A 22,755-nucleotide genomic window follows, 5' to 3' on the forward strand; every position below is an offset into this window, starting at 1 on the left:
ACAGACAGCATTTGTCTCTCTTTAGAGTACCTGCTATTAAAGCATTTATAGAAGGACTTGTAAGAGTCATTACACCCAGACTTCCACCCGCTCCATTGTGGAATCTTAACATAGTCCTTACAAGACTCCTGGGCCCACCTTTTGAGCCATTGCACAAATGTGAACTACAATTTCGCACTTGGAAGGTTGCTTTCCTCATAGCCATCGCATCTCTGAGAAGATTGGTCGAGCTTCAGGTACCAACCATAGAAGAGCCATTTTTACAAATGCACCAAAACGAAGTGGTTCTAAGAACTAACCCCGCATTTTTACCTAAAGTAATTTCTGCCTATCATATCAACCAATCTGTTGAGTTGCCTGTGTTCTTCCCTCAACCAGATTCAGTGGCAGAACGTGCTCTTCACTCCTTAGATGTCAAAAGAGCTTTACAATACTACATAGAAAGAACACAACCTTTCAGGAAAATCAAGCAATCTTTTGTTGCTTTTGCTCCACCACATAAAGGCAATCTAATATGAAAATCAAGTATTGCAAGGTGGATAGGTAAGTGCATTCAAATATGCTATATTAAAGCTAAATGCACATTAACAATTCCCCCTAGAGCGCATTCTACACTCAAACTGGGAGCTTCTATGGCATTCTAAGGAAATATACCCATAAATGACATCTGCAGAGCTGCAACATGATCTACAACACACACATTCACAAAGCACTATTGTCTAGATGTGTTAGCAAGACAGCAAGCTAGTGTAGGCCCGGCAGTTTTACGTACAATATTTCAGATGACTGAAACAGCTACTGGTTAGCCACCGCTTTGGGAGATAACTGCTATGTAGTCTATGCATTAGCATATGATCTACAGCTCATATGCCTCGAACGGAAAATGCTACTTACCCAGTATGCATCTGTTCTTGGCATATAGAGCTGTGGAGTCGTATGCCCCCACCCGCCTCCCCGGGTACCTTTACCTATTGCATTAATATCTTAATTAGATAATACATACATGGACATCTCTCTTTACTACTCTTACTAACTCCATCATCACCATTTACTGCAAAAAAATTTAAGGATGGAGTCGATGCCCATGCGCACTATCACCGAAAGGAGTAGTGACCTACCTCGTGACTGGAAAGACTTCTTCGAACAAAAACAAAAGTGCAAACTTCCGGACCCAGGATTAGATCTATGCATAAGCATATGACTCTACAGCTCTATATGCTAAGAACAGACATACTTGGTAAGTAGCACTCTCCTTTTTGCTGCTCCTGAAGCCTATTGCGTGCTGTGAGTCTGTGTTCACCCCCCTGTATCAATTTTCCCTCCTTCCCCCGAGAAGCGGTGGACTGCGCAACCCACACTACCACTGAGAGTCAAGTGCTGAAGGGGTGCTTGGCCCAGTTGCTGAGGATTCATAGTAGGCTGATCCATGGGACATAAGCAGTAAAATTGCCTCCACCCCCAACCACACCCCGCCCCCTTCACCCCCAATACACAGTTGGGCCCAGTAGCTCCTGCGTGCCCTGTGGCTCGCTCTCTAATATAACAAAAAGGATGGTTTATTTCTGAGTAGCTCTTTCAGTCTAGGAAATGCCTGTTGAGTGTAGTTCTCATTCTGATGACTTGGGGATTGTTTTGTATTGTTGAGCTGAGATTTTGGTTTCTCAGCTCAAAATCTACCCTCTCTAGATTTTTTTTTCATTTTCCTAGAAAGTGGGTTGATCGAGTGTTATGTTTTGGATTAGCACAGTGCTATGTATGGCCACTACAGAGTTGTGATGATATCAGCCAGGCTCGTGAACTTTGAGCACAAGGACAGCTCTGCTGCCACGCTGGAACAGAATGGGACTAAAGTGCTCAGACAGGAAGAGAGGCAGAGATAAGGGATGATTTCAGCACTGCACCAGAGATCTAAAAGTTATGAGCCGCCCTGACTGTAGAGAATATGCATTGCGGGTTTTAGGAAGGATCCTCACTTAAGAGCAAAGCAGAATGTGTATGAGGAAGGGTCAACTCTGCAGACAGAAGCACCTTTAATGAGAAGGGTCCCTCCCTGCTAATAACCTGTATTGTGTACAAGGAAGGGCCCTTATTGCAAAGATCCAGCTGAGGGTATATGAAGAGCACTTGCTTCAGAGCATTAGTAATCTGTTCGAGGGGACCTCTCGCCAGAAATAACCAGTCTGTATATGAGGGGGAATAAATTGATGCAGGGAACCAGCAGTGTTGTGAGTAGGGTTGCCACCTTTCCAATATAAAAATACTGCACATTTGTTGTTTTAAGAGTCTGCAAAGGCGGGGGCGTGGCTTAGCTAGCGGCAATGGCGGTCGCAGCTTACTAGAGCTCCCGCTTGCCCGCGACATATCCGCTTATTTATCCTGATCCCCGAGCCTCTACATCACACCCAGAGTGAGGCGATACCTGCTGCGAGTGCCTGCATTCCTCCGGTGGGGTCGGCGGTACCCCGGGCACCTTGAATGCGACCGGGAGACAGCGAGGACAGTGCGGCCTGGTGCGCCGCTGAGAAGCAGGGGACTCGATTTTGGCGCACCTGAAGTGGGGGACGCCAGTGTGGCGCGACCGCCCCGTCGCTTGTCTGGCACCGGGATAGCCCAGCGGGACGCAAAATAGTCGGCGCATTCCCCTGTGAGCCCAGTGGGACGATTGACGATCTGAAGGGGTGTGAGCTCGTCCTGCTGCACGCTGCGGCCTGGTGAAACAAGCGAGGCCGGGGGCCTCGAGTTTCGCGACCCCGCCCGGGGCGCGCTGTGGATTGCGGCCGCCTCCGGGGCCGGACAAGGCCTCAGCGCCGTGATTGGCGGGGAACCTCCTTGATGCCCCTGCACAAAGGACGGCCCGGAGCACAGTGGGACGACGGTCTGTGGGCCCTGTAGCAGCCGACGAATCGTGAGTACCCGCGTCTGGGCCCCAGACGTCCATGGCGGTAGCGGCCGGACCTATCACCCGTGGGGAGTGCACCACGGCTCGACTAGTGCAATAAAAGACTTGTGGGCTGCTGGTGGTGTGTGGGCCTGCCTTGACCTGCCTTAGCTGGGACACGAGACCAGAAACACGGAGGCACACGCCCGGCGGTGGGAGCGGTCGTTTGAGTGAGTCCCTGCTGGGCTGCACAGACGAGATAAGAGACCCCATATTATCATACCTGTGTTACAGTTGGTGGCCCGTTGGTGGTTGGTCATCATGACCCGAGGAGGAGGTGGTGGTGCAACCAAGCAGACGACCATAGATAAATACACGGGACCCACTGGAGGCCCCGGCCCCTCGGGTGGGGGACAACAACAACCCTCCCCAGGGGGGGGGGGGCGGACAATGCAGCTATTATGGCCGCCATCACCCAGTCCAGGGATATGCTGGACGCCAAAATAGGCGCAGTTGGTGTTGATGTTACTTTGATCCGCCAAGATCTCCGGAACGCTGTAGCGCGGATTACCGAAGCGGAATCCAGGATCTCGGTGGTGGAGGATGATATGGGCTCCTTAAAGAAACGACTGGCAGCAGTGGAATCTGTGCAGAAGACTCTGGTGCTTAGGGCTGAGGATGCGGAAGGACGTGCTCGTCGTAACAACCTCAGATTCGTTGGCTTTCCGGAACGTTGTGAGAAGGGGAACATGGAACAGTTTCTTGCTCAGTGGCTGCAGAGCTGGATGCCTCCGGAGGCCCTGTCCAACTTCTTCATCATTGAACGTGCACATCGCGCCTTGACCCAGAGGCCGCCGGAGGGCGAACGGCCCAGGGCGGTGATAGCGAGACTGTTGAATTATCACAACCGAGATGCCATTCTGCAGGAAGCAAGGACCAGGGATGCCCTCCTTTATGAGAATCGAAAGATCATGATCTTCCCAGACTATACTAAGCTTGTGCAGCAGAGGCGACAGTCCTTCATGGATGCTAAGGCGAAGCTGCGGGGATTGAAACTCCAATACTCGTTGCTGTACCCGGCTCGCCTGAGGGTGATCTTTCAGTCCAAAACGCTGTTCTTTGATTCTCCGGAAGACCTATTTAAGTGGACGGATGAAACAGTGGCGCTCAGGCCACATGCTCAGCCGGGACTGAATCCGGGATATTCGAGGGGGTCGTCGCAGGAACGAGGAGATCGACCGCCCAAGAGTAGGAAGAATCGGAGATCCCGATCACGGAAGCGGTCAGCCTCTGTCTCTGATGCACAGGAAAGTGGCAGACCTGAAGACTCGGACCATTCTGGGAAATTACACTGATGAACTCAGGTACTCTGTGTTCCCTGTATGATGGTGTGGCTCCCGGGGATTGTGGCGGCTATGGCCCGGTACACTGGATGCTTATTTGATGCCTCCGCGTCATCTCGAGACTGTGTTCTTGGACTAGAGTGGGGTGGTGGGAATGGCTCGGAGATCACAGATTGGGGGCAGTCCCTCTCCTACGTTAGTGGGAGCTGTTTGGGGGGGGGGGGTGGCGATAACTGGGTTTCCGGGAGTTGGGATCCATTGGCATGGTTGGTCTTAGGCCCTCTGTTTTGGGCTTGAGATTGCCCATGCCGCGACAGATGCTTCATGGTTTTGTGAGGTTTAGGGGGGGGGGTTGGGAGGTGTGGGTAGTGGGTACAGTGTTGGTTGAGGCGGGGGGAGTTTGGGGGATGTGGGAGGGAACAGCTGTTGCTTTTCTTGAAGTTATCGAGAGTAGGGGTCGAAGGGGGGGGGGGGTGCACGTGTTTTATGTGAGGATACTGATATTGATGCGTGGTGGGTGGTGTGGGCGCAGAGGGCCTTCATGGCGGGTTCCACCTGACTATGGCTGATATGACACACGGACTCCCAGTGGAGTCTCTACGAGTAGTTACATGGAATGTCAGGGGGATGCTGGACAAGGTGAAACGTGGGGCGGTCCTTCGCTGGGGAAAGAGAACCGCTGCAGATGTGCTCCTGCTTCAGGAGACTCATATGATGGGGTCGAGGGTGCTCAGCCTGCAGCGGTTTGGTTATCAGCAAGTCTTCCACGCTGGCTTTTCCAGGGGATCCAGAGGGGTGGCTGTTTTGATTCACCGTAGGGTGGCTTACATACATGAAAAGACGTGGGCAGACCCGCAGGGACGCTATTTATTTGTCAAGGGCATGGTGGGTACTGAGCCCATAGTTCTTGGGAGTGTCTATGCCCCCCCCCCCCTTTGCAGTGGGCCCTGGCTGAGAAGCTGTTCCAGATATGGGAGGATATCCCGGAATCCATGGCGGTAGTTGGGGGAGACTGGAATGAGGTGATGGACGTGTGTATGGACCGCCAGAGGCGCCAGGAACTGAATGGGCCGCCCCCCCCCCTCCCCCCCCTCCTCCCCCCCTACTAGGCTGCATGCAATGAGTGATGGAATGGGCTGGATTGATACCTGGCGCCATATGCACCCCACAGCGCGCGAATATACGTTTGTATCTGCTGTACATGGTTCCTTTTCACGCTTGGATTATGTGTTTGTTCCCAGGGCGTGTATGTGCAGGGTGCGGGCGGCAGCCATCTTGCCAAGGGGACTGTCTGATCATTCCCCAGTGTCGATTGAAGTAGAACTTCTTAAGAAACGTCAACCTTTCAGATGGCGGATGTCCTCGTGGTGTCTCCAACAGCCTGGTTATGTCAAGCATCTTCGGGAAGTCATAGATCATTACTGGCGGGAGAACCTAGTGGATAATATTGACGCGGTAGTGGTGTGGGAGGCCTTGAAGCCCACTGTGCGAGGGGTCGACATTGCGTGGAACACTGCGACCCACCGTGGTAGTAGCGAGGCGATCACGGCGGCTGCGGCACTGGTGGAGACACTGGAGCAGCGGAGTCAGGGGGGGGGGGATGAGGTGGGCATACGGCTACTGCTTCAGGCACAGCAATCCTATGCATCGGTCTTACTTGATGAAGCCAAGCAGGCGTGGCTGGCCACGCGGAGCAGGATATACCAGTGGGGGGATAAATCGAGCTCCCTGCTCCATAGACTATGCCAATATAGCATTCAACCCGACACGCTGCCTAGTCTTAGGGCTGAAGATGGGGTGGTCATTACTGATCCTGCCAAATTAGCAGCGAGCTTTGCCACCTACTTTGCGACACAATGTGCTCCGTGTGAGAGCTTAACGGAGGAAGAAGTGGCTAAATTTATTGCTAACCTGCCCCCTAAAGCAGTGTCAGATGAGGCTCGGGTATCCTTGGACGCTCCTCTTACGGCGGAGGAACTGGGGGAGGCTTTGGGACAGCTCAATGTAGGTAAGGCCCCTGGGCCGAGCGGCTACCCATGTGAATTCTTTAAAAAATTTCATACGCAATTGGGGCCCCATTATCGTCGTGCGCTTGAGGCGGCACGTGCTCAGGGTAGGCTGCCTCCCGATTGGCGCCATGCCGAGGTAGTGGTTTTCCCGAAGCCGGGTCGACCCCCCGATAGATATGACTCGTATCGCCCCCATCTCGTTACTCAACATAGAAGCCAAAATACTGGCCAAGGCCCTGGCGAATCGGTTGCTTCCGTATATAACGGATCTAGTACACCCCGACCAATCCGGCTTTATGCCTTGCAGGGCTACGCGCCATAATATTCGGCGTGCATGGGTTGCGATAGATGCTATGGGGGCCACAGGTGAGCAGGCAGCCTTGTTGCTTGCTGATATCAATAAAGCATTTGACTCAGTGAGCTGGACGTATCTATTCGCGCTCCTGCCCCGTCTCAACCTGGGTCCAGTATTTCTGTCCTATATTAAGCTGCTCTATACAGATATCACAGCTGCAGTGCGTGTTGCTGGGGCGGTGTCGGAGACCTTTCGCGTTGGCCGAGGAACCCGACAGGGATGCCCGTTATCCCCATACCTATTCGCCCTTGCTATGGAGCCGTTGGCCGCCTGGGTGCGTATAGATGCACAAATGCGAGGATTTGTGTGGCCCGGGGGTCTCTCTGATAGAATTGCGTTGTACGCGGACGATGTCCTTTTTTTCCTCACCGACCTGCGACGCTCAGTGCCGCGGGTATTGGAAATTATGCGGGTCTTTGGAGAGGTCTCGGACCTCTACCTGAACTTAGGTAAATCCACTCTGTGGGTCCTTGGGGGTGGTGTAGTGGCGGATCCCTGGACATTGGACCTGCAGGTAGCGGTCGGTGGCTTGAAATACCTGGGAGTGTTCCTCTCGGAATCAGTGAACCTTGCATGGGAGCGCTCCGTACTGCCGGTTTGGGAGCGGGTGCAGGCTGACGTGAAAACTTGGTCTCGGATGCCTCTTAATATATTTGTAATAGCAAACAACAGGGGGATGGCTCTATTCAGTAAGGCTGAGCCCAAAATTCAATAAACACAACAAGGATGCCAATACTGAAGAAAAATTATTCACTATCACTGAATGTGCTTCCTTATCATGAAACCAGATTCAAGCAAGGGCAATGTGCTATTCAATAGCTTTTTATTATAAAGTTAATTTTGTGCATTTTGCGAAATAAATACATAGTACAGTAGCACTCATTATGTAATACAAATAAACAATGAAATTACTAAGCATACATTCATACAATCATTCAAAAAACCACACATATCACAAACGACCAAAAGTAGTTCATACATTTAAGCCAAAGGAAAAAAGAATTGGTGAATTATAATAAAGGAGAAGAAAAGGAAAATAGACTTAAAAAACAGAAAAAGCCACAGTCTACAAAGAATTTCAGTAGAGGTAAAGAAACAATAATAACTGTACATTCCTGTGTGTCAAAACATTATCTATTTCTTTCGTTAACACTTGTACTGTCTGGTAATGTACATGAGACTGGATCCCAGGCTGGATTGTTTGAGACACCTGGATATCCAAGTAGACTATAGGTGGCTAGGCCTACGCGTTTCGAATCCCTTCTGGCGTTGCGTGAGGGATTCTCATCAGGGCCAAAGGATAGAATCTGCAAAAATTTTAGAAAAACGAGGAGAAATTAAGTGGATGCACTTGTTAAGGTAAGTTGAGCTATATACAAAGAGACATAATATATTTGGCCGGTCTGCCATTTTCAAGATGGTGGCGCTTCCACGCCTCCTATATCAGCTGCAGAACTATCCCCATCCAGTCCCGTCCTCATGGTTTCGGCAGGTCAACTCGGTCTTGGGACGGTTCCTGTGGGCTGGGGGGCCTGCCAGGGTGGCGCTGCGTACGTGCTTCTTATCTACATACTGTGGAGGACTCACCACCTCGGACCTCCTGTCCTACTATCAAGCCGCCGACCTGCTTATTCTCAACGACTGGTGGTACAGCGATAGGGGTGATCCGGCCTATGCGTTAGAACGTGTTTTGATGGGTGAAAATACGCTTCACATACTTCTCTACTCTGCTCAGCTACGGCGGAAATTGCCCCGAGTCACAAAGACTGTCTTCATTGTATGGCGCCAAGCGTTGCGACGTATGGGCTGGTGGGGTAAGCTGACTGCGGAAACACCACTATGGCATAACGGTCGATTGCCTGCACTGGCCTCCCTGTCGGGTTTTGATGGATGGGACGCGATCGGGATCTCGTTGTTGGGACATGTGATGTCTGGGGTTGCCCTCAAGTCGTTCCAGGAGCTCAGTGCGGAGTTCCACATGCCACAGACCCAGTTCTTCCGCTATCTGCAGCTTCGGCATGCACTAACACCCAGCATTGCCGACTTGGACTCGCTCCCCGAATTCAGCCCTATTGAGGCGAAACTGTTCATGGGTGACCTCGGAGACAAAAAAGTATCTCGTATATACCAAACGATGGTCACTCACTGCTCTTCCGACCTTCTTCCCCTGCGGACGGCCTGGGAGGCGGATATTGGTCCCATGGACGAGGATAATTGGCGGGAGGCTCTGGAGTCTCCCCGAGGGACTGCCATCGCAATGAGGCTTAGGTTTATCCAATTCAAATTTCTCCACAGGGCTTACTACACCCGCGAGCGACTGTGGAAAGCTGGACTGATTGACTCGCCGGAATGCCTGCGTTGTGGGGTGGAGATGGGCTCGCTGCTTCATACTGTATGGCTGTGTCCGAATATAGCTGGTTTTTGGAGAGGTGTGTGGAACTGCCTGTCTGAAGTGCTGCACTGGGACCTACCCCGCACCCATCGTTTAGGACTGCTTCATATTCTTGAGGGAGTGGGGGGGAATATTTATAAGCGCCGCCTATTGCTACTAGGGCTTGTCCTAGCCAAGAGAGACCTAGCACCGGCTTGGAAAGACGAAAGGGCCCCTTCTCTGTGTGCATGGAAAGCAGGATTAGATTTTTGTATGGGTCTGGAGCGACCGATATTTGAAGCGCGAGGATGCCCCCGCAAGCACTTTAAGATATGGAAAAGGTGGGCCGATTATAGGGACTTGCCACTGGATCCCCCAGTCGAACCGGAGGAGGGGATCTAGACTTCCTCCTCTACATGGGCATGTGCTTTGCGCCATACCTGCCACTTTATGCTCACACAATGTGGTTTCTTCTTCACACGTGCACCGGGTTAGGGAGGGACGACGGGGAGGGATGGGCTGTGGGTGGAGGGAGTGTTGGGGTGGGGGTGAGGTGGGGGGTAGTTTCTAAAGTACATGTTTTGTCATGATTCTAAATCGGACTCTGATCCTGCAATATATACTGTATTCAACTGCCTGGTGGTTTCTCCTGATTGTGGGGTGCCACATTGATTGCCGTGCTTGATTTATTCAATAAAAATCTGTTGTGAAAAAAAAAAAGAGTCTGCAAAGGCTCCAACATGATACTAAATAAGACATTAAATAAAATTTAAGGATTCATTTGTAACATGAATTTTCTGCCTTTGTTCAGTTTCATTATTAGTCTGGTATTGTGACTGCAGCTTTCAAATGCATTTATGTTTTTTCTCATATTTGCCATTTGAATTATGCATAGATGAAGAGTAAAAATACCGGCTTTAGGTGATTTTGCTTATTTTGCTACTGGCCAGGATGTTAAAATACTGGTGGTGCTGGTAGAAAACGGGCCAGGTGGCAACCTTAATTCTGAGGAGGGACATTGCTGGAGAAAAAAAAATATTGTGTATGAGGAATGCAACTCATAGTAGACAAACAGGAGAGCGAGCGAGGAAAAAATACTCACTGCAGAGAACAACATTGTGTGTTTATGAATGTTTTGAGGAGGGACTCTTAGTACATTGAACACAACAGTGTGTATGAGGAAGAACCCTCACTGGAGAGAACCAACAGTTTGTACATAAGGGGGTGTCAACGGTTGAGAATCAGCAATTTGTGTGTGTGTGAGAGAGAGGAAAGAGCCTCTCTCCAGAGAGTAATGTGTGTGTTGGGTGCACAGGTCTGTCTGTGCATCTGTCTGTAACCCTTACTGTAGGGAACCAACAATGTGCATCCAAAAACAGAGACTATGTACTTCGGTTTTTATGTTGGCTAGAAGGGAACACTCTTGCAATGGCGACGGAGTTCCCTCGCCACTAACATAGTGGTCCACCATGGCCAGATTTATATGCGGACATACCTTAAGTTTAGCTGCGCTGGAGACTACTCCGTCTCCGCCATGTCCAAACTTCTCTGGAAGCCCTGTGGAGTAAGGGCCGTTGGAGGCTGACCTGTCATTCTGCTCACCTGTTTGGATGGGTAATTTTCACTGCCAGAAAAACACTGGCGGTAAGGGGCAGTGGAAACTGCTAAATACTCATTAGACTCCAATAGCGAGGGGGGAGCAGTGCATTTTTTATTTTCAAAAATTTAAATCCTGTTTCAGGATTTTCTTTATGGAAATAAAAACAGAAAATTGTTTGCTACAGGGCTCTGTCCCACTCACGGATCTCTACACAAAACAAAAGTGCACTGAGAGGAACCGCCGTGAAGGCCGTTCCTGCCAGCACTTTATACATGACCACCAGCTTGGTGGTCATATATAAATAACTCTGGCAGCCGGTCCCTCCACCAGGGCGATGGAGTAATTTACTCCCATCGCCCTGGCGGAACAATGGGCCCTTAGTTGATATTAAATCAAGGACTGCAAAAGAAGCTACGATCTTAATGAGAGATCAAAAAAATATTGTAATTAACATAGTTCATTCAAATTACAACCACATTTTTATAAAAGCATAATATTGTCAGAAGAACTCCCGTTGAGGTTATAGTTGACCAATTTAGTCCAAAGCATGTAAAATCAAGGTCCCTGTTGCTCACATCAAGTCCTAATGATAAGGAAGAAATCAACCACATTTTCAATTCCTCCTTTTAGTGCAAACAGCGGACGTTTAAAAGCGTTGACACACGTTTCATGGATCTTTTCTAAAACTTGTTCCACCTTAAGGACCAGTGGTTACATAATTCATGAAAAAATCTGAAATCTTATTCATGCACAATTAATTGAGGGGGTCGTCACTACATGATGTTTGGGGTCTGATGAAACTAAAGCATAATTTCACAAACATACATATTTAATTTCAGAGAAGATAATCAAAATCAAATAGATGGAATTAAAGAAAGACCACCGTCTGGCGTGATAACAGTGAAAAGAAGAATTAGTCACCATTGGTTGATAGATCATATAGACACTTTTTAGAAATAAATCAGGCTATACCTGAAACTGCCATCTAAATAAAGTGGCAGACAGGCCCACATACATGTAGAATGACCCGCAATCTGAGGCATTATATTGTCCCATACATGTTGGCCATAGAGTGTTAAGATCCAACAGTGTTTACATGTAGAGGGCCCTCAAACCAAACCACAGAGAACCAGAAGTGTGTGTGAGAGGATAGACCTTCACTGCAGAGAGTGGGAGAGAACCAGTAATATCTTTATTAGGAAAAACTGTAATTGCAGAGACCCAGCAGAGACAGTGTGTGCACGTTTGTATGAGGTAGGCTTTTCAGTACAGTAGACCAGCAGTGTGTGTACTAGTGGGGTTTTCACAGCAGACTATCAGCAACATGTGTATGAGGAAGAACTCACTGCAGGTAACAGTGTTGCGTACGAGGAAGAATACTCACTGGAGAGAACCAGAAGTGTGTGAACCTCTTTGCAGAGACCCAGCTGTGTGCCTGTGCAGATGGCCATCAATGTAGCGATTCAGCAATGTATGTATAAGGGAGGTAAGACTCCCACTGTGGGAAAGAGCAATGATGTGTATGATTGGTGACCCAAGTGTAAGAGAAACAGAGTGGATATGACAAATGAGGTTCACTGAAGAAAATCAGCAGTTGATATGGGAAAGGGCATTCTCCACAGAGAATATGAAGTCGGCTATTGGATAGATGTCTGAAAGGGCTCTCACTACCAGTCGTGCCTATGTGATTAAGGGCCTTCACTGCAGACAAGCAACAGTGAGTTTGCAAAGGCTTTCACTAAAGAGGTTGTCTAATGTTTCAAGGAGGGACCCTCCTTGGAGAATCAGCGCTGTGTATGTGGGGGGGAGGAAGGGCTCTCATCAATCTCACTTTGTAGTAAGGGCTGTGTGGTGTGTGCTCCGTTCTAAAGTTTTCAGTTATATTCCCATCTCTAGGTAGTAGGAAGTACTGTATTTCATTTTGGGGCAGAAGTGTGATTGTTTCATTTCCTCCTGCTTTGGCTGTACTTCCTTTGTTTATAATGCTATGCTTTGTGATGTATTCTCTAGGCATGGCTGTGCACCATGCCCCCACTCGTGCTGTATTTATGGTTGTGCTTCTCCTTCTGTAAATGATTGTGCTCTTTCTTTCATTCTCTAGTTATGGCCTGGCTTCATCTCATTCTGTAGGTAGGACTGTGCCCCTGCTAGTTTTCCTTGGTCAGTGCCACTTGCTGAATATCATTGTGGTGTCTTTTTTGGTGTTTCAGCTCTATGTACAAGGACTCAAACACCCTGCACCTCCCCACTGAGCGCTTCTCGCCTGTCCGACGATTTTCTGATGGCGCAGCCACAATCCAGGCCTTTAAAGCACACCTGGAGAGGATCTGCAACAGCAGCAGCATTAAACAGCTGCAACAGGTAAGAAAACTTTGGTGTAGGTGTGTATTGATAAGGCACAGTAACAAACAGCTGCAAAAGGTCATGGATCCAATGTGTGGGCTGATCTGATGAGATTCAGCAGCTAGTTGCTGCAGATAATGGACAGCGGATGTAGATGCATTTTGATGAGATGCTAATTCGTCAAACGTTTTCAATAGGTAATGAAACGTTGACTTGTCTTGTACTGATGACATGTAGCCACATCAATCAGCTGTCACCGGTAATGAACATTCAGTGTGTGTGTATTGATAAGATGCTTTTGCATCAGTTTTAGTAGGTAAGGAATCTAAGATTTGGGCGCGTGCTAAAGTGGTGCACACATCAATCAGTTGTAGCCGTTAATGTTCCAGAGCTGCAGTACAGGTTTCTGATGCCCACTGTTTCAGATAGCTCCTTCGTTAACCTTCCTCCCACCGATGAAGTGCACTGGAGAGCTTCAGGAGTGCCACTTGGGCATTCCTATCCCAGCCCTTTAACCCCTTCGATGCGGATGACAAAGCCAGCTCGTCATGGGCGTTACCTGCGCTACGCGGATGACGAGCTGGCTTTGTCACAAACTGCGCATTTTTGAAATTCCAGCACACAGCGGGAAAACGCGGTAGCGCGGAAGCGGTTAAAAGATACTGCCATTTGAAGAGGGGATCACAGAGGTTTATATCCATGTGGGTCATTTCAAACTATGAAATGATTTGGATTGCCCAGATTGTAGAGCATTGGGAAGATAGTGCATTATCTCTATTTAATGACTGCTGGTGTGTCCCTTATTATCGAGTGTCTGGATAGATGTTCTCTCTGGTTGTAAAGTGTCAGTGAGGAAGGAAGGGTAATGTTGTTCTCTGACCCTGATATGCCTGTTTACAGGGGTGCTTTGCTGAATGGTGGAGCTCAATGGAGAGATGTATGTCTGGTTGAATCTTAGGTGTGTCCCTGATTATGGTGTGCTACATTTGACTATGCAGTGTTATGAAGAGTGGGAGAGTTAGATCACCCAACTTGAATGTCCAGGGGAGGGGTTCGGATGTGATTGCCTGCGCTTTGGGTCGAGATTGTTATGGTGCTCTGTGCTGTTCATGCTCACCCTTATCAGTTTTGTTTTTGATCACGTATTTCATCTTGCGTATTGAAAAATATACGTTATCACTCTTCGGATGGATGCGCTTACACCGCGGCCATCAAGGGCCTCTCCTTTTGGGTCCTCCATTTTTGATCTCCATCAGGTTCACCAGAGAATGTCCTGCTTGTGATGGAACAGATGCCTTTCCATTTCTGTCTGAACTGCCAAGTAAAGTTCCCCCGGACCAACCATCATCCTGTCTGTAACCTGTGTTTATCACCAAAACACATGTGAGGGGGTTGGGAGGCCTGCCAAACTTTTGCTCCAAAAAGACCCTTCGAGACCATCGTGCACAAAGATGCGAGATGCAGCGGGGCAGTATCAAAGGCACTCCTGACATCAAGAAATCGAGGAAGAGGAGGAAGAACTTCCCAGACCATCCGTGGCGGAGGAAGAGGCATTCTCCGTTGAAGGTAGTTCTGGCTCTGACCTCAAACTTGAAATGGAGATGCAGGACATTTTGCCAGCTCAACTCTGTGAGTACCATACTCCATGCCCCTGTTACTCAGCTCCCTGTTGAACCACCTAAGAGACATTTGGTTCCAACTGAACAAAAGGCCCGCAGACCACCACTGTCTTAAGGCCATGGTCTGCACCAAAAGACTGACTCGGGCACCTCGAGTTACAAGAAAAACTAGATGCTCGTCAAAAACAAATCCATATTCAGCCCCATACAAGGCACGTTCTTGCCAAGGTTTCGGTTCCTACTCCACTACCATCGAAGAGATTGCTCTCCTTCGAAGAGACTGTTGACATTCTGGTCCCAGCCGAACAGACAGAGAAGGCAGAGAAGGCCACCAGTCCTTTGTGAATTCCATCTCCATTCACCACCTTCACCCCCTCCTCCACCACATTCACGATCTCCAACACACTCCGATGGAGATCCTCTGAATAGAACACATCAGGGGTCTCCACATTCGGACATAGGTGGATATGGGACAGGTTATGATACTCTTGATGTACCCACCACTGACCCCGGTCAGCATATGATATAGACCCTCCAGGAGACACTGACCCAGATCTATAACCCGCTTATCCATCTTCCTCTGATGACTCCACATTATAGCAGGTGCTCATTGGTAGAGCAGCTTTTTTTGTGAGGTCAAGCTACACAAGCTACCCCTGGAAGAGGACTTCCTTTTTTAAACACTTTCTTCCACACATAGGGCCACTTAATGCCTCACTATGCCTACAGGTATGACCGTGCCCACTGGGATGAAATGGAAAAAATTCTCCGATATCTCCGAGAGGAACTAAGGAAAAGGGGTCAGGAGCTTGTACCAGACGCAAAGCTTATATCAAATACGGCTGTCCTCTGTGCCTCAGATTCAGCAGATAACGCGGCTAGGGGCATTAATGCTAGTGTTTTCCTGCTGCACAATGCATGGCTCTACATATCTAGCTTTAAGCCAGAAGTCCATCTAAGTCTGTTAAATGTTCTTTTTGACAAAGAACATCTTTTTGGTCCCCAGATTGACCTGACCCTAGAAAAAATAAAAAAGAGACTGCCAAATCTATAGGTGCACTCAAACACCTAGTCCTCATGGCTTCTTTCGCCGCTTCACCTATAGAGCGGATTAAAAACCACCTCCTCAGATGCCTCTACCTCATACCAATGTGGCCAGAGTCACCACTCCTCTCTCCGAGGTTACTTTAGAGGGTCCTAAAGGGGCAACAGTGCTAAAGGTACAGGAAAAGGAGCGTCAGCACGTGGTGCCACCCCAATAGCAAACAATGACTTATTTCTCCTTCCCCCCTGAACATTTAACACCTGTTGTGGGACAACTAAGGTTTTCTACCCACATGGCAATCAGTAACATCAGGTTAGTGGGTATTGGACATTATCCAATGTAGTTACTGTCTGGAGATCATTACCACATCTCCACACCTTCCACCTCAGCCTCATAGGCTCTCTCTGGAACACCACACACTACTCCCAACAGGAGGTTCAAGCTCTATTGTTCAAAGGAGCAATAGAACCTGTCCCTCTACAATTTCAGAGATCAGAGGTATACTCCCTGTACTTCCTAATCCCCCAAAAGGATGGATCTTTATAGCCAATGTTGGATCTACTGCCCTCAAATCATTCCATCCTGCAGAACATTTCGTTATGGTCACTCTCCAAGATGTGATCCCACTTTTTACAGCAAGGCGACTTTCTCTCAGCACTTGACTTCAAAGATGCCTACTTTCACATTCCTATACATCCAGCACATCGCAAATACGTCAGATTTGTGATAGCAGGCAAACATTACCAATTCAAAGTCCTCCCATTTGGGGTGACTACTGCACCTCGAGTATTCACCAAATGCCTGGCAGTGGTAGCAGCACATTTACGCTGATAAAACATCCATGTCTTCTCGACGACTGTCTTATCAAAGCCAGCACTCTTCCTTTATGCTAGCAAAACATCCAAAATACCATTGACATGCTTCATCGACTTGGCTTCACCATCAATGTTCAGAAAGCTCATCCTCAACCTTTATAGGTTCAAACATATCTGGGGCTAATCTAAACACACAACTTACATTATCATATCCCAATACAACAAGAATACATCATTTCAAAATGTTACGTTCGAGGCATATGGGTTGCAGACCACACACTATTGCATTAGATCACCATCTGGTGGTGGGCCCGGATGATTACACTTTGTTGCTGTCTTGGAAGAGTCTTAGTCTGTTGGATGACTCCTCCCTTAGATCGTAGTGCGCATGGGCATCGATTCCATCTTCAGATTGTTTTTTTCCGCCATCGGGCTCGGATGTGTTCATCGTTCGGTCCCGTTAACGATCTCTTTTCAAACCCATAAATCAATCAAAATACCATTTGCATAGTCGTCGACATTGATTCCGGTTACCAGCGTCGAATAGAGACTTCACTTCTCGATTCCAGCGTTCGTCGGGGCTGTCGGGCCCAACTGCGTCATTGAGCCTTTGGCTCATTGAAAGAACACCCTTCAAGAAGTGCCCTCGGTGTGGACACAAATTCCCTCACACTGATCTTCATGAGGTTTGCAATCTCTGCTTATCTCCAGAGCACGAGAGTCGAGACTGTGAGGCCTGCGCTTTGTTCCGGTCCAAGAAAACAATCAGGGACCGTCGAGCTCGAAGAGTAATGGCGCAGTCATCTTCGTCGACACCAGACCTCATCAAAGACGAGGCTCCAATTAAAGTAGATGCCGAAGAACAACAGCACGAAGACATCGCTTCCAAAGCAGAGGATTCAGCTTCTGGAGTCGAGGATCAATCCGAAGATGAAGATCTTCCAGCTGGTCAACAGGTAGTGAGTACAGACGTCGACTCTGTTCACCCCCCATACCGGGACAGCCTTCGGTTCCACCTCCACCTCCGGGTCAAGGTGCACACCGACCAAAACCTTCCGACGCCCTGCCTTCTGGCTCAGCAGCGAAGAATACAAAAAAGCCTCCAGTCGACTCGGGCTCGAGTCAGTCTGTCAGTCCTGAAAAGCAGAAGGTCCTTAAGCCAAAATTAACACCGGCACCAAAGCATCCTTCGGTACTGAAAGTGGTCGAACCGAAAGCAAGTTAGGCACCGAAAGAGGTTCCCAAAGCTACCGAACCAAAAACCACCCCAGTTCCGAAAAAAGTGGACCCGAAGAAGGTTCCGGTACCGAAACATACTTCGGCTCCGAAGGTAGATGAGTCGAAACATACTCTGGGAACAAAAACTCCAGATCCAAAGAGGACGGATCCTAGGAAAGTCTTCAGAACCGAAACCAAAATCTGCTCCAAAGACAATAGACACTGTTAAACCTAAGCATTTCGATCCCATATCATATAAATCGGCGCCGAAAAAAGATTTGCCAGTAGAAGAGCTTTTTAAACCTGATCCAAAGCAAAAAAACTCTTCATTTTAATCCAAAGACTGGACATATCACTTCTGTGCCTGAAAAGAGGAAAATGGTCTATCCTAAAACACCGCCAGTTCCTCTAAAAAAGCATGCTCAAACTTCACCAATGAGGATCCCTTCACCAGAAAGAGAAGTACCAGTAGATATTTCTCCTGTACATTCACCATCTAGTACACATAGTCTTATACCACAAGATGAGGATGATGGGGATAGTTACTCACAGGACATAGAGAGTGAACATCACATGGATTACATTAATGACCCAGATGATATTCCTGGGCCATAAGGTGACCCATGGGAAGATTATAATGCACCAGATGCACCAGATCTGCCACAAGATGATGTATACCCGTCTAGACCATCTCCCCCAGATGACACTATTGGGTTTGCGCACCTCATTCATAGAGCAGCCGCTTTCCACAGATACAATAGAAGAAGATTTCCTAATGGACACTTTAATGTCATCACATAAGACCACAACCACACTTCCAATACTAAGTGGACTGGTAAGACGTGCACCTGAAATATTTAAGGACCCAGTCAGAGCAAGGGTAATTAATCCCAGACTAGAAAAGAAGTACAAAGCGGCTCCAACTGATTCAGCATACATTAAAGGACAGTTGCCATTACACTCACTAGTAGTGTCAAATGCGAGAAAAAGAGCTAATTCACAGACAACCGGAGATGCTCCACCTCCTGGCAAAGAGTCTAAGCTTTTAGATGCTTCGGGAAAACGCACCATTTCACAAGCTGCTAATGTCTGGAGGATTGCTAACACTCAAGCTTTGTTTGCAAGATATGATAGAGCTCATTATGATGAGTTAGAGTCACTCATGCAACACTTGCCAGAGCATTACAAAACCAGGGCTTCTGACCTAATACAGGAAGGCAAAGTTATTACAAATACATCCATAAGATGTGCACTAGACACAGCAGACACAGCTTCTAGAGCAATAAACACAGGGGTATTGTTGCGTAGACATGCATGGTTACTCATCTCTGGGTTTAAACCAGAAGTACAAGCCAGTATCTTAAACCAGCCATTTGACCAAGAACATCTTTTCGGTCCATCAGTTGATAGTGCACTAGAAAAGATGAAAATAGATACAGACACGGCAAAATTCATGGGAGCTTTACAAACACAAGCTCATAGACCTTCTTTTCGTTGCTCCTCATATAGGGGCACCTCTAAGGGTTTCCAAACGGACAATACCTCCTCTTCTTTTAAAGCGCCCAACCAAACCTCGCCTAATAAAGGATATTATAGAGGAGGTTATAGAGGAAACAACAATAAGGGCTGAGGGAGAGGAAACAACAATCGAAACACTTCTACTCCCAAACAGTGACTTCCCTTCCATCCCCCCAGACCATTCCACTCCTGTCGGGGGGGGGGGGAGGTTACAACAGTTCCTACCTGTCTGGAACTCCATCACCACAGACAGGTGGGTAAGACAAATAATTCAGTCAGGTTATTGTCTGGAGCTCACTTCCACACCTCCAACAATACCACCCAACAGCGTCCTATGTCACAGGAACACCTTATACTGCTAAGACAAGAGGTGGACTGTACTGCAAAAGAATGCAATAGAACCAGTCCCAAAAGAACATCAAAACACAGTAGTTTATTCTCTTTACTTTCTCATACCCAAAAAGGACGGGTCCCTCCGACCTATTTTAGATCTAAGGCCCCTAAACCTATATATACAATCAGACCATTTTCATATGGTCACACTACAACAGGTTCTACCGTTTCTAAAGAAGGGAGACTTCCTTGCCACATTAGATCTCAAGGACGCCTACTTCCACATTCCCATACATCAATCGCACAGAAAGTACCTAAGGTTCATTCCAGAAGGTCAACACTACCAATTCAAGGTACTCCCTTTCGCGGTAACTACAGCACCTCAAGTGTTCACAAAGTGTCTAGCAGTAGTAGCAGCACACTTAAGAAGGGACAACATTCATGTCTTCCCATGTATGGACGATTGGTTAATAAAATCCAAGTCATACAACCAATGTGTACAGTACACGCATCAGACAATATGTCTGCTACACAAACTGGGATTCACAGTAAATCACAAGAAATCCCATCTCCAACCATCCCTGTCTCAGCAGTGTCTGGGTGCTACAATAGATACCCCCAAAGCAATAGCGTACCCCAACCCAGCAAGAATGCAAACTATGCAGGATCTTATCAAAGGATTCCAGCCACAACACTCACTACCAGCTCGAGTGTTTATGCAACTAATAGGAATGATGGCATCTTGCATTTTCATAGTGCCATATGCAAGACTACAAATGCGCCCCATTCAAGAGTGCTTGGCAAGTCAGTGGAATCAGGCTCAGCAACAAATAACAGATCTGGTGGTGGTAGACAACGGACATATCGCTCTCTGCAATGGTGGAACACCAAGATCCTTTCCAAGGGCCGGCCGTTTATAGAACCTGTTCCACAGATAATACTAACCACAGACGCATCTCTCACAGGATGGGGAGCGCATTTACAAAATCACACAGTACAGGGTACATGGACAATGCAACAAAAACTACTCCACATAAACCATCTGGAGTAACTAGCGATTTTTCTAGCTCTAAAATCGTTTCAGCATTACCTATCCAACAAAGCTGTGCTAGTTCGGACGGACAATATGACAGCAATGTATTACATTCAAAAACAAGGAGGAACACACTCCATACAGTTCTCCCGGCTGGTACAGAGCATATGGAGATGGGCCATTCCTCAGAACATTTTTCTATTAGCAGAACATCTACCAGGAGTTCACAATCAAGTTGCAGATCTGTTAAGTCGTCAAAGACAAGAGATACACGAATGGGAACTTCATCATCAAGTTCTTCGGCCATTTTTTCAAAAGTGGGGTCAACCAGAGATCGATCTCTTTGCTGCAAAACACAAATCCAAATGCCCAAGCATTGCCGCCAGATACCCACACCCATTATCCAAAGGCAATGCGGTATGGATGAACTGGTCAAACAAATTTGCGTACGCTTTTCCACCTCTCCCACTAATTCCATTAGTGGTACGCAAGCTACAGCAACATTCTCTCACATTGATTCTCATAGCACCAACATGGGCAAGACAACCCTGGTACACCACGTTACTAGAGATGTCAGTAGTACCACATCACAAACTAAAACTCTCTCCACATCTACTAACACAGAACCATGGAGAGATTATGCATCCAGACCCAATGCAGCTCAATCTAGCAATTTGGCTCCTGAGGTCTTAGAATTTGGATATCTAAATTTACTACCTGATTGTATGAATGTTATAAAAGAAGCAAGACACCCTACCACTAGAGCATGTTATGCAGCAAAGTGGAAAAGGTTTGTTGTATATTGTACAAATAGCATCAATCCCTCAGATGTTTCCATGCAAAACATTATATGCTATCTGTTACATCTGCAAAGATCTAACTTGGCGTATTCCTCAATCAGGTTACATCTTGCTGCTATAAGCATATCTTCAAAACAGACTACCTTTGTCATTGTTTAGAGTACCTGCAATCAAAGTGTTTATGGAAGGATTTAAGAGAATAATTCCTGCTAGAATACCACCCTCTCCAGTGTGGAACTTAAATGTTGTTCTCACAAGACTTATGGGTCCTCCTTTCGAACCATTACATAAGTGTGAATTACAATTCCTTACATGGAAAGTTGCTTTTTTAGTAGCTGTAACTTCACTTAGAAGAGTAAGTGAGATACAAGCATTAACAATTCAAGAACCATTTATATAACTTCATCATAATAAAGTGGTCTTAGAACAAATCCAAAGTTTCTGCCAAAGGTTATTTCACCTTTCCACCTCAATCAATCTATTGAGTTGCCAGTATTTTTTCCCCAACCACAAACAGTGGCAGAAAGAGCTCTACATACATTAGATGCAAATAGAGCGCTTCTCTACTACATTGATAGGACAAAACCTAACCTTTTCGTAAAACTAAACAACTGTTTGTGTCTTTTTCTCCTCCACATAAGGGGAATCCTATTTCAAAATCAGGCATTGCAAGATGGATTGTTAAGTGCATTCAAATTTGTTATCAAAAAGCAAAACACACTCTATCCATTCCCCCTAGGGATCATTCTACCCGTACATTAGGGGCATCTATGGCATTCCTAGGGAACATACCATTAGATGACATCTGTAAAACAGCTACATGGTCTACTCCGCACACATTTACAAAACACTACTGTGTAGATGTGCAGGCAAAACAACAATCAAGTGTGGGCCAGGCTGTACTCAAATTCTTATTTGAAACTACTGCAGACACGGGTGGTCGCCACTAAGGGAGAAACTGCTGTGCAAACTATGCCATAGTGTGTGGTCTGCAGCCCATATGCCTCGAACGGAAAATGCTATTTACCAGTATGCATCTGTTCTTGGCATGTAGGGCTGCAGAACCACACACGCCCATCTGCCTCCCCGGCTACCTGTGTCTGTTTCAGTATTATCTTATTTAGATACACAATACATGGTCATCTCTATATGTACTCATACAACTCCATCATTTGCCCAATGGCGAAAACAATCTGAAGATGGAGTCGATGCCCATGCGCACTACGATCTAAGGGAGGAGTCATCCAACAGACAAAGACTCTTCCAAGACAACAACAAAGTGTAATCATCTGGGCCCACCACCAGATGGTGATCTAATGCAATAGTGTGTGGTTCTGCAGCCCTACATGCCAAGAACAGATGCATACTGGTAAGTAGCATTTTCCTTCCACGTTTCCTACCCAATCAACAGCTTGCAGTTAGAACTGTCAGGTGCCTACTGGGTATGATGGCCTCATGCATCGCCATAGTGCTGC

General features: G+C 47.4%; 1 protein-coding gene across 3 annotated transcripts in view; it reads left to right on the plus strand.

The window, feature by feature from the left end:
* SIK3 (SIK family kinase 3) overlaps nucleotides 1-22,755 on the plus strand; it is a 739,490-nt gene that overhangs the window by 629,532 nt on the left and 87,203 nt on the right. For all 3 annotated transcript variants that reach the window (XM_078681850.1, XM_078681849.1, XM_078681848.1), the window contains exon 16: nucleotides 12,767-12,917. In XM_078681850.1, the coding sequence (XP_078537976.1) occupies nucleotides 12,767-12,917 (151 nt within the window). The remainder of the gene's footprint in view (nucleotides 1-12,766; nucleotides 12,918-22,755) is intronic.

Source organism: Lissotriton helveticus, chromosome 3_1, assembly GCF_964261635.1.
Source record: "Lissotriton helveticus chromosome 3_1, aLisHel1.1, whole genome shotgun sequence".
NCBI lineage: Eukaryota > Metazoa > Chordata > Amphibia > Caudata > Salamandridae > Lissotriton > Lissotriton helveticus.